At 47.7% G+C, this 12,826-nt stretch overlaps 1 protein-coding gene across 2 annotated transcripts in view; it reads right to left on the reverse strand.

Moving 5' to 3' along the window:
• Nucleotides 1-2,097: 2,097 nt before the first annotated feature.
• LOC135376731 (uncharacterized) overlaps nucleotides 2,098-12,826 on the reverse strand; it is a 38,586-nt gene continuing 27,857 nt past the window's right edge. For both annotated transcript variants that reach the window (XM_064609226.1, XM_064609222.1), the window contains exons 7-9: nucleotides 10,823-11,017; nucleotides 5,229-5,345; nucleotides 2,098-2,334 (exon numbers count right to left, since the gene is read on the reverse strand). In XM_064609226.1, coding sequence (XP_064465296.1) covers nucleotides 2,170-2,334; nucleotides 5,229-5,345; nucleotides 10,823-11,017 — 477 coding nt within the window. In that variant the 3' untranslated portion in view covers nucleotides 2,098-2,169. The remainder of the gene's footprint in view (nucleotides 2,335-5,228; nucleotides 5,346-10,822; nucleotides 11,018-12,826) is intronic.

The following is a 12,826-nucleotide window of genomic DNA, read 5'->3' on the forward strand; positions in this document are numbered from 1 at the left end:
GGCTAGGGACATAGGTTAGAATGGTCTTTTTTTTATTCCGTGTTAGCGCCGCGAGGCAACTCTGGCTATGAGCGGCGTATAGACGTGGACAGATGCAGAGAGAACAGCAGGAAAGAGTGGGTGACAGGGGGCTTAGTATGCGTCCTGGGCAGAGTTCAGGGGGAGAGAGGGGGAGGAAAGTATTCGTAAAACCCAGGGAAAGCCTCAGACGGCACAGCCGGTGACAGGATTGTAACCCGGGTCCCCTCCCAGTTTCTGCGTGGTCTGCCGAGTAATCCTCAGTCGTGAATATTTCCCGAGACTTGACATGCGCCGTTAGTTCCAATTGTTATCCTGTCCTGGCTCTTAGCACTTACCCTTGATCGACATCGCCCCGAAGAATGCACAGCGACCACATTCTGAGACACTCTAGCGCGCTGGAAATGGTGATTTATTTGTATGTGCTCTGACGTTCATGTGTTTTTCTCTTGCGCCCTTTTCTTTGCCCTTGTTTCTCTTCGCCATGAGCTGTCTAGAACACATAACCAGTGTCTCGAACCAGTGCATTCACGTAGATTGTGATCACTGCCGCTGTTTATCAGCGCATGACACTTCTTCCGAAATATCCTACCAGCGCGACGACATTTTAGTGGAAACATATTACACATCCGATAAGCAGCGTTTTTGGCATGTTTTATTTTGCAGAATTTCAGATTTTGAGTAAGGCATCTTAGCACTCCCTGTTAACATGAAAAATCCATGAAAGCTCATGGAAGGCGTGTACAACGTATCACAGACTAAATGACACAAGAGAATGAGGACAGGCACAGCATCCCTCCAAAGTTTTCCTTGTGCACTGTGTCAGGCACAAAATGTGAAGACTACGTGGCCCCGCTGGTCGTCGAGGGCTGGCCATGATAAATTGGCAATCCAAATGACGTCTCCATGTGGACAGGACACATGATGGATAAACGTACGGAACAGCAGGCGTGTCACTAAAGCGAAAGCAGACGTTCACTAAGGCTTTAGGTCGGTAAAGGGCCGAAATAAAGGGTTCATAACGATGGCCGTGCTACTGCGTGGGAAACGTTGTGCGCGTGTGATACACATTTATTTTCCAATTTGAGACTAACTCTTTAGATATGGAATAGAAAGACAGATTCATCTAGCGAATTTCCGCAAGTGAAATAAATCATACGTAGAACCCTTGATCGTACTTGGTGAGGAGAGCGCCGCGTCCAAATGATGTAAAATTAGATCGGACGGCGGATCTAAACAGCGAAAGAGTACAGTGAATATTTCACCAGTATGCAAGCGCCTTTTGCCTTAATTACAATGAACTCTTACTGTGCAACTCGCAATAATGCAACGCGGTGAAACTGGCACCTTGTATACCCGTTTACTGTCCCTTTATTTTCTTAAATAATTACAGCACGAAAATAGGGTGAGTATCCTCACACCACTGGTATCATTGTGAAGACCGTGTTTTGGGGGTTTTGGCTGATATTTTGTGAAACACCCTGTATACTTAGAACAGCGGCAAGGCAGAGCTCGTAAAAGCATGTCGGTCCTGGACAATTTTGCTGTCGAGGAAAGAAGCCAGACAGCGGTAGGATTCGAACCATGCATCTCTCGATTGCATGTCATGTGAATTAACCAGTTTCTCAACGCCAAGCTTCATGAGGCCCCTTGGTAAGTAGTCTGAGGGCAGTGGCCAGAGTAACGCAATTCCTTAATGCGCTCTACCGGCAATCGAGGGATGTGTGGTTCAAATCATGCCACGTAATGTCTGCTAAGTGGAAGCGAAAGGCAGAAGGATAAAAAAGTGTATGTGACTACCGAAGACATCAAACAGAAAGGCGGAATACCACGCTGAAATTTCCTTGGATAAGCTGCGTCCAACTTAAGGGGCAATGTCGTTGCCCCTTATTCAACATATTTATATGTGCGTTACGAATGATCCTAGTGTATTAGTACTGCACTAGAACAGAAGTTATGAGAAATATCATCTAAAGATGTTTTCTATAGGTTATGCCGCTATTCGAGGAAAACAACGAACATGCATCAATTCGCATGTTACAGCGAAGATATCAGTGGGAGAAAATAAAGAGGAGCATCTTCGAACTGCTAAGTCATTCCATTGCAAAAAAATAAATAAATAAAATAACAAGGCGCAACTGCTTGCTGCATCTAGCAATTGGTAAAGGCAGTGTTCATATACGCCCTGACGTAGTGTATGTCCGCATAGCCCCGCGTGAAGTTGGTGTCCTTGCATGTGTTTCCTGAGTCTAGGTCGTTGACGAAGAACAAGACGTAGCCACCTCTAAAGTTGTACATCCTTTGTGCGTTGCATATCTGGAAAACATAGTAAAGTTCAAAGGTCAGAGATTGATGAGGGGTTCTATACGAAGGGCGAAAAATTGATATCAGAAATTTACATCGCATCACTGGGCGTTTTGTTTGCTCTGCACGACAACTCAATGCGGAAGCAACAGCACAGAGATCGACTTTTAAAACTAACGAATATTTCGCGAACACGAATAACTGTACGGACGCAACAACAATGTGGCATTTAGCTCGAACTGGAATATGTTACAAAACCCCGCCAGGAGGCTAACGTCTTAATCCACTCGCAGTGGCATACTTTGGAATGATGTCGAGATAACCGACAGTGTTTGTTGCCTTACCCAAATAGAACGTCTCCATGACTTCCCTTATAGCATGACTGTGGTGCCCGTCGATAACTTTTTGCCTTGTTGGTGCAGTAAGACCAATGGTACTTCAACGCGGAGAACAGCCTTCGTATCGCGGCTTACAACAATGTAGTGCTTTCGCTCAAGTACCAGAAGACCTCGGACTCTGCACTACTTTACACACGGCACAAGAGATAATAAATCAATTCAGGTACAGCACAACGGGTGCGTGTGGCCATGGGTGTCTGTATGCGTGCCGGTGTGTTTATGCGCGCGAGCACTTTGTGTGTGTGTGTCTCAGGGCCGGAGTTCTCGCAAGCCGGGTTCTATGTGATGCATGAACATAACAGAGGCATAACATCCTATCGTTTTCATAGTACTCTATAAACTGCATGCTTCGGGAAGTGTGTGTGGCAGGTTTGGCGTCGTTTTGGGATCCTCATTTGGAGGAGCATTCAAAAATATTTTTTTTTTTTACGAATGACACAAACCACGGTCTGGCCTCAAGTGACTTAGCACAGACAAAATGGCACACATGCAATTGAAGGCGAATGAAGAAAGTCTTCACTAAAAATACAAATGCCTGGATTCGGGCAAAGAAGAAAGGACGACACAGAGTTGCCTTAAACTGAGCTCCAAACTGCATTGCGCAGAGCATGAGGACAGAGCTACGGATCTGATGTTATGCACACGACACTCATGCGATCCAAACTCAGTGGAAGAGGGCGCGGAGATGGAAGAGTGTAGAGGTTCAGGGTCTTGTGGCGTGGTCGCAAGGACAACCAGCGCCCTTTCCCGCGGTATACCAAGGTATTGCTAGCGACGCGGTTGCCTCAAATCAGCGCCCCGTGGTGTAAACCATCAAATCTCCAGGTTTTACAAGGTGATTTATTTTGAGGAAGAAAAACGTGCAGCATGTGGTCCACCTTTAAACAGAATATCGCGGAACAACATGTTCGTGGGCAATGAAGGTAAATTAAGCTGAAGAACTACTGACAGAGGATTTCAGACAACCGTGTTGCCAGCAGTATATTGAAGCTTCTAGTTTGTTCCCGTATTTCAGCCTCACAGGCAGTTACTTTCCGCAATGTTGTCGAGAAGTGCCGTTAAATCGCGGGCTTGTCAGATAATGTAAGCGAGTGTCATTCGTTTTCTTCTCAGTCGCTGTTCTAGTTTGCGTTCATCGGGGTTTCGGTCGTTGTCGGCGGGAAGGAATAAAAGCCATACGATATTTGTGGTCGTACTTTCCACAATTTTCAGATGATTAGCGACCAAGTGCGTTTTTGAAATTATCGCCTGAGGCACCGATGTGGTTCCGTGAAAAATAAGAAAATATAAGGGGGTTTCAGATTTTAGGGTTATGCTTCTATCTTACTCCATCGGACCCACCTGAGTCTTCACATTTCGGCAACATCTTAGATGCGTGGCTAAGAACGGGAAGGTGGTTTGGAGTGTTTCCACTCCGCAGGGCTGTTCGATGCGGATTTTTGTTCATGAAAGTTACGGGGACTGCGTAAATGCATTACGGCCAGGCAGACATTATGTAGGACAGCCTGCGCCTAGCTAGCTGACTCTTCTTCAATTCCATCGTTCTGAGAAGCATGAGATGTAAAGTGTTGAAACAAAAACTAAGCACCAGAAAGAGAACGTAATACGCCGCTTCAGCCACAAATCCTCGTTAAATATACATTGCTTGTTGTTAGTGCGCACGCTTTAATTGACGCAAAGTTATGCAAACATTTAATCATTCTTCTGGATACAGTTTACCCCCCATGTCTAAGCTAGACACGAGTGATATCTGTTGTGTATTTTTGTTAAAATTGCATCCAAGTTTCTCCGAGTAATTAGTTTATGAAATCCGGCAAAACCAGTGTAATTGTCACTGCCCTTTTACCGCTGCTAAACACATATGAGGATATTTGTACGATGAAGTGAGAAAGTGCCACATCATTAATAGAAAAATCCCGAAATTCTGAAAGGGTGCTACACCTTGGAAACGACCTTGGTTTTCATCAATGGGCTTATTTTTCTTTCTTTACCTTTTAACGTTTTACCGTTTGTGTTTAAAAGCTATTCTTCCTGCCGGCAATAACAGTGAAACAAAGCAATTACGATCGGATCAAGGCTGTCCTTCGTACCAAAAGCTACACAAAGAATTCCCTAAAGCCGTCCCGACACGTCATCCCAGGTTATTCCAGATAAACGTACAACACGCTTGTTTGCACCGATATGGCCCTACACTGGGTCTTCCTTGGAGAAGAGCAGAATCGAAACTGGTACAGATACATCACAGCACGCCTTGCTGCCAGTAAGCCAGCCCTAGGGAGGTCTCGTGCTTACGACCACCACAGCTCTGATCTCTGTGACGTTTCAGTAGTGCACTTGGCTGAGTCTGTTCGGTGTCTTACCTCGCAAAGTGGAAAACGTAGAAGAATAACACTTGCTTAGCGGCACTCTGACGTAGAGTGTAATGTGGCAATCATACAATAACCACATCCATGAATGTTCAACACGTATTGACATCAACATATATCAATAATATGCAAAGTGAATTACCTTCATCCTGTATGTGACGTTGGTGTCGAACATGAAGATTTCAGTCCGGGATAAAAGCTTTTTAGTAACATAATTAGTCATGCTGCGCTTCTCAAGTCCAAAATTTCGGGTGCAGTCCTGAAAGAAGATTTTAGTAAGTCCTATGCTTGGATATATTGAGACACTGAAACATTTGTATTTTAAGTTTATGGAATGCGTGAGCTGTGAATTTTTTTCATGGTTTTAAGCCCCACACCTTAGCAGTGGGCGGAAGCTGATATCCTTCCTCGTTGGTGGACGAACGCGCTAGCAGCAAGCGCTGCTTTCGGTAATGCATGATTGCTCCAAGTGCCACGCTGGTGGAATGTACGCTGTTGAAATTGACATCATACACCGCGCGAAATACATCAGTGTTGGAGTGTCAAGACGGGAGAAATAATACCCAAGAGGAAATTCTCCCGCGTAGATTGGTTGATAAAAACTACCAAACGGAATCCTAAAGCAATCGGTTCGAACTTACATTGCGGTGGGAAGTCATTTATACAGACCTCCACCGAAGGCCTCCAAGAAAGTTCGCGACACCGCCCGATTTTTTTTTGTTTCTTTATCACCTGCTTCAGGAAATAATGAACATCCCGCAGCTTAAATAAAGAGGCACTAAGGTGATGGCCTTACTTCGTCTAAAACACTGCAGAATGAAAGCGATGTTTTCACTCTACAAGGAATATGTGAAGGACATGTGTGACATGTAATGTGCGTAATCCCAGAGCTTTTACTGTTTAAGAAAAGCAGATCAAAGAGCGAAACCAGCGCAACTCTCCCCTTCATCTAAAAGCTAACCTCCATGGAGGAAATGTCGTCAACTGCGGATGAACACGGGGCCAGACAATCAACGCGCTCTTCCTCCAGAGAATGTGCTCGAGTTACGCTGCCATGTGCTCTGTTTATGGTAGTACCGGCCTCTGTGACACAATCGGTAGAGTGTTCGCCTTTTGATCGCCAGATCGCTGGTTTCGATCCCGGCCGAGGACGCCAGCGACTTTGTGGCAGGTTGCAAGTTGAGCGTGCAGGGGTAGTGTTCCACGAGAGCGTTAATTACGGGGTCCCCTGTGGTGAGCTTTCATCGCACGTGAAATAATTAATCCACAATTAATCTCGTGAGTCGTCTCGCTATGGGGTGTTGTCTTCGGTTCTGCCTCTAGCATACTGCACCGCTAGAAGTCGAACATTCTCTGTCACACCCTGTCACCCCTGTCTGTCCCTGTGCACCCCTGTCACACGGTAAACCAAATTACATGTGAAATGGGACTGCAAAAGGAAAGGAAGAAGGGACTTTGCGTTGCTGACTAGAGGCCGAAGAGGTTTTTTGACAGGCGAGATTGACATATCTCTTGCGCCCCAGTATTACACGTTGCAGTCGTGGTTCTGCGGGAGAATGTGTGTTCCACTGCGTGAAATCCTAATCTTCAGTTCTTTCGACGTAGTCCTATTTCTTCTCGAGTCCTTTAATGCTGTTTAAAGTAAGCACTACTGTATTGACCAAGAGACATCATTCTATTATCCAAACCATTAAAAAGTTGACAATGATAATCGCGAACATGAGAGAAATGATGTTCTGAGGCTGGGACAACACAGAAGGACAAACACATACAAAGCCTCAAATTGCCTAAGGAATGAGCGATGAAAGATGAAAGTCACTGAAAAGGTTAGCAAGGTGTAGGATTCGAACCCACATGTACTGAATTAACGGTCCAGGGCTCTACCAATTGAGCTAGGCTAACACGCCTCCCCAGTGACTTCCAGGGTGCGTCATCTGAAGGGACAAACCAGCCACTCTCTCAACTCCTTTCACTCTTACATTTTTGCTCACTCATACACATTCATACGACGGGATCGACGCAGGCGGCAACTGTTGAACCTGTGTGTATCGTATGAAGTATGAATGTGTGTATGAGTGAGAAAAATGTAAGCGTGAAAGAGGGTGAGTGAGAGAGTGTGGCTGATTTGTCCCTTCAGATGACGCTCGCTTGTACGTCACCGGGGAGGCGTGTTAGCTTAGCTGAATTGGTAGAGCCCTGGACCCCTAATCCGGGAGATGTGGGTTCGAGTCTTACGGCTGTCTAACCTTTTCAGTGACTTTCATCTTTCAATGATAATCGCGTTATGTTTGCGTAACCGTATCTTCAACTTTCGTAGCAACTCCGTGTATTTGGTTCTGAATCAACTATACTTGCCATGAACCTCCAAGATAAGGGTGATTGCCGGCTGCGTCAAGATATCATGAGACGTAAACACCCTGAATCGACTCACATCGGCAGGTTAGGTTCACAGAAAAAGAAAAAAAGTCAACGTGCTTATTGCCCACTGGTATACGCGCTCAATATTACGACAGCATTCCGCAAATCGAAGCGCTGTCACTCATTTGCGTGCAGCGAAGCTCCCAAAGTTGTCCTAGGCATAGGGCTTTTTCCTGCCAACACGATCACCTCAGTGCACCCTCTAGTGCCTGTTAAAATCGGGTCGAATGCAATGGCTTCAGGCGTTGACGTTCGCCGCTACGATCCTAATTTTCAGTCGTCGCATTTCGATCTGAATGGCGGCAGGCCAAAGCCCTCAGCATCCTGTTCCCCAAGGAGTCCCCCAAGGAAGCATTCTCAGCCCGACACTGTTTAACGTGGTGATGGCCGGCCTACAATCAGTAATTCCTCGCAAAGTGTCGTTCTCCGTGTATGCAGATGACGTCGCCCTTTGGACAGTAGGAAAATCACGCCCGGCTCTCCAGCGCCGCCTGCAGCTCGCTTTAAACAATATCCATACGTCCCTGACGCACCTCGGGATGGATCTTTCACCCGAAAAGTGTGTCGAGCTCCCTTTCACGCGTAAAGCTATGGCCAATTTCCCACTTTGGCTTGGCTCAAAGAAGCTACAACCAGTACGCTTTCACCGCTTCCTTGGCGTGGTAATCGACTCGGACTTGCGCTGGGCTCGGCACATTAAACACCTTGAAACTAAAGTGCAGCGATGGCTCCCCGCAATCCAACATCTTTCTGGCCCAGGATGGGGCTGTGATCAGCGTTCCCTGCTCGCGGTTCACGCGGCATTGGTGAGGGCAACTGTGCTTTACAGCCTTCCTATTCTGCACAGGATATCAACAACTTCATTAAATACGCTTCGGTCCCTGTTTGCTCGAAGCCTTCGTCGATGCCTCGGAGTTCCAAGAATGGCTGAAACACGACAAGTACTGGCTGAAGCTGGTGAGCTCCCGCTTGAAGTTCTCCGTGAACGGGAAACGGCTCGGCACTACCTCCGTTTGCGTGCTCACATTCCCCGCCCCCCGCTACTCAGGAAAATTCGATACCGCCCTGGAAGCGACTTCTATCGGGTAGCGCAGAGGACACGCCAGACTCTCACTGGCTTCATAACTAAGGACACTATACCGCCGGACGCCCCCTGGTCTCTCCCGGTACCGCCCACGTTTGTACGCCTCCCAAACCTTCTGCAAAGAAGAGATCAGGTCCCCCCTCAAGTCCTCCGAGCCCATTTTCATGCTCTGGTAGACGAGAAGTTTTCTACGTTTACGGCAGCATATACTGATGGCGCATCCCGAAACAACAAGTCCGCCTCAGCCTTCGTCATTCCATCCGAAGGCGTCGTGCACGGAAGACGCCTTTCACCTCCAACCTCCTCCACAGCTGCGGAACTCTATGCCATCCTTTTCTTTCTACAACACATCGCTGATTTTCCACCCCGGGAATGGGCAGTCTTTACAGACTCCAAATCTGCACTTCAAGCAATTGAAACTTCCGGCATACGAGACCCATCCGCACCCCTAGTCACCGACGTGTTAATGGCTTACCACACTATCTACGCCGCAGGCCACAGGCTAGTTCTCCAGTGGGTTCCAGCCCATTGTGGTGTCGTGGGGAACGAGCAGGCCGACAGCGCCGCAGAAGCAGCACTCTCGTCTCGGAACCGGACCCGTATTGTTCTGCTCAGAGGACACCGCCGTTCAATTCTGCGACGTCTAGTGACACCCCTGGCTTCCCGCCAACGGACAACCGACATTCTTCCCCCCTCTATGTTGAACAGAGTTGATCCCATGCTCGCTTTCCGCATGCCACGAAACACATCTCGTCAGGATGCTGCATTAATCCACCGCATGCGCCTCGATGTGGCCTTTACAGCTCAGTGGCGTTACCGCTTGAGACAAATTGATTCTCCCACCTGTTGCCACTGTGGTGCTCTTGAGGATCTGGAGCACATTCTTCTTCATTGCCCTCACTACGACCCTTCCAGAATCACACTCTCCGAGTCTCTTCGTCAGCTGGACTCTCGCCCTTTCTCCCTACCGAAATTGCTTGGTCCCTGGCCCAATCCAGCCCAGCAACGCTCTGCGCTCAAAGCTCTTCTGACATTTCTGGACACCATCGGACTTCGATCGTTATTGTAAAGGTGCTCGTTATTTTATTCCCCCCATTCCACCAAGCACGGGGGTAGGGTATCGCCTGTCCAAGGCCGAAAATAAAGTTGTTGTTGTTTGAATGGCGGCACATATGCGAACTCGAACGCGAGAAGTGCGCGAATTCTCCAGTGAAGCATCGCCTACGCTGTCCCTCCGTAGAACCGTGGGATATGAACGATATCACGTGGCACGCGCAATGCAATCACTGAGTGACCAGCCACATTATCCGAGAGGGCAAACACCTTCTGCTTGGATGGTGGCAGCCAAGATCGTGGGCATTTTTTGATATGGTATCCTATCCTGGTGGCTCCCTGCTGATTCTCCATAAGAACGTTCCCCCGAAGTCGGCCCAGGGCGCGCAACATACACGCTGTCCTCCACTGCGTCAATTACTCTCCTTTCAGCATTTGTCCACGTCCGTGTGGCGCGGATAACATCAGTGCTTCGCTGGGGGAAGCACACAAACAGGAAGAAACACACACGAGGCAGTGATCAGCATCATCATATTCAGCTACTCAAGGTAATCGGGGCCTTGGGTTATGTTTCGGAACCGTTATCAAAAGGATCCTCCAATCTGCTGAGTTTCCCAGTTGAGGAAGTCCGTCGACACATTTCTCCCGATGCGGCGAGACAAGAAACGAAGGAGAGCTGCGAATGGCACAGGCCGTGGGTGCCCATCTTTGTGTCTTCCCGGTTTCCCCGGGAAGTAGGTATAGGTGTCCTAGGCCGACTTCAGGGAGAACAGTCCCGGCATCCCTCAGTAAAGTGTCGGAAATCCCAGATCGAACCTCAGAGGACACAATCAGTACTAACAGATTCCCACTCCTGAGCGCCAGCTTTGCTAGCTGTGCTCTTCACACTACTCATTTTGTAGCGGTGACGCAGCTGTGTCTATCAATTACTTGAAGCAACGCGATACACTCGACGGCGAACAGGGACAGCGTTGAAGACGATGGACTAGCTGACTAGCGGACTGGGAACAGTCCCCGGCCTCGTTCGTTTGTTCGTCCTCAACATTTAATAGTTGCGCTAGTTTTTCACGATTGCGCTACACAAGGTAAGGTTGGTTTGCAAGCTCCTCGCCAACGAGCGGTTTAGCGGGCTCCGCGAGTCCCTTTTGTTTGTTGAAAACCAGCCTCAAGGTGTTGCTTACCCAGTTATACCAAAGGTCCAGAGTAGCGGTCACGCATTTCTGGCATTTCTGATTGCTGACTGTATCCATATCTTGATTAGAGAGGCCCCTGGGTATACCCTTGTAGGTAATCTGGTAGCGGACACACGTGAAGGAAAGCAATAATGGCAGGTCGGAGGGAAGCTGCACGGTCTTGATGAGGTCCAGCGACTGGGTCTGCATCATAAAGAACAGGCTTGAAAGAACCACATGGCAAAAAGAGTGCTTTAGGAAGGCATCGCCTTTCTTTAGAAAATGAATACTGAAAAAAATTCGTTTCGAATATTGAGATATGCGGTGTAAAATCTTGCGCCGTGCGCCTCGCGATGGCGTTGCTCCTGAAAGGTCACCCACCATCTCCACGAGATACTTGTCATGCATTCTTTTATTTATTTATTTATTCTTGTACCTGAAGGGCCCAAGGGCATTATATGAGGGGTGGACAAAAAAGTGACTAGTTCAGTAAGTGGCACAGGTTGGGACAAAAGTTTACGGAACACGCGAGCGACGTACTTTTTCTTCGGTGCGACACCCTAGCGGCAGCCGGAAGCGGGTGAGTTCACTGTTTCGGAGGGATGGAAGGCTGCGCTGTGAGCGACGCACAGCGGTAACTCGTACTTCCCAGGCACACCCAAGCGACACTGAAACGACTACTGCGTGTCGCTAACAGCGCATCCGTCCACCCCTCCGAAACAGTGAACTACCCGCTTCCGGCAGCCGCTAGGGTGTCGCACCGAAGAAAAAGTACATCGCTCGCGTGTTCCATAAACTTTTGTCCCAACCTGTACAAAATCAATCTACAACAACACTCGCGAGCTACAATTATAGCACAAACTTGAAATTATACTATGTTAAGGTTACACATACTGTTATATGACATGATAGAAAGCAAAGGGGGGGGGAGAGACTGAAAAGACTGAAACTTTCCAAAAAGATATTCACTGAAAATATGTACATAGTTCGTCCCGGAAAGCACTCTGATTAACAATGTCTACAATGCGCTGTGGAAGACCATTCCAATCTGATATTGCATATGGAACAAAAGAATGAAGAAAATTATTTGCGCGGCAAGGAACTTGTTTTATTTTTTATTTTTTTTAGTGGTCGATGCGGTTAGAAACGTAGTCTAGGTTAAGAAACAACCCGTAAGAAAGTGTGGGATGATGGTACATCTTGTGTATTAAGCACAGCCTAGCAATTCTACGTCTATTGCTGAGAAGTGGCATGTTGAAACTAGCTTTCAATAAGGACACACTGGTGGACCGTGAATATGAGGATATTCCTGCCCTGTTCTGGATGGATTCAATGGAGGATATTAGGTTAAGCTGATGTGGGCTCCAAATGGCGGAAGCATATTCAACCTTGGGTCTCACGAAAGTTTCGTAAGCCCGGAGGCGAACGTCAGGAGGACAGAGGCGCAGATTCAGTTTGATGTAGCCTAAGGCTCGGTTGGCATCCGCTGTTACTGAATTCACGTGGGTGGCTCAATGCAGATCTTTTGTAGTTGGGACACCAATATATTTGTATGATTCACAGTGGCTGAGAGTTTCGTCACCGATACGATAATTGTAGGCCAGGACTTCATGCTTCCTGGAGAACTGAACTATTTTACTCTTGGAGCCATTCAGTGGCATCTGCCATAGGGAGCACCATCCTCCTATGTTACAAAGGTCCCGTTGCAGCTCAACTTGATCTTGCAAATCCGAAACTGTTCTGTAGACGACGCAATCGTCCGCGCAAACGCGCATGGTTCAGAGGGATGATAGGGGGAGATCGTTGATGTAGAGCAGGAAGAAAAGGGGACCAAGAACTGCACCCTGTGGTACACCAGGTGTTACGTTCGTTAGCGGAGATGAGGAATCGTTAACTAAGCAGAACTGGACACGAGAAGTAAGAAAGAGGCGAATACAGTTCATCAGTACAGGATGAATTCCGTAGCAGGACAATTTGTACAGTAACCGAGAACGGGGTACGCGGTCAAACGCT

This window comes from Ornithodoros turicata, chromosome 1 (genome assembly GCF_037126465.1).
Source record: "Ornithodoros turicata isolate Travis chromosome 1, ASM3712646v1, whole genome shotgun sequence".
NCBI lineage: Eukaryota > Metazoa > Arthropoda > Arachnida > Ixodida > Argasidae > Ornithodoros > Ornithodoros turicata.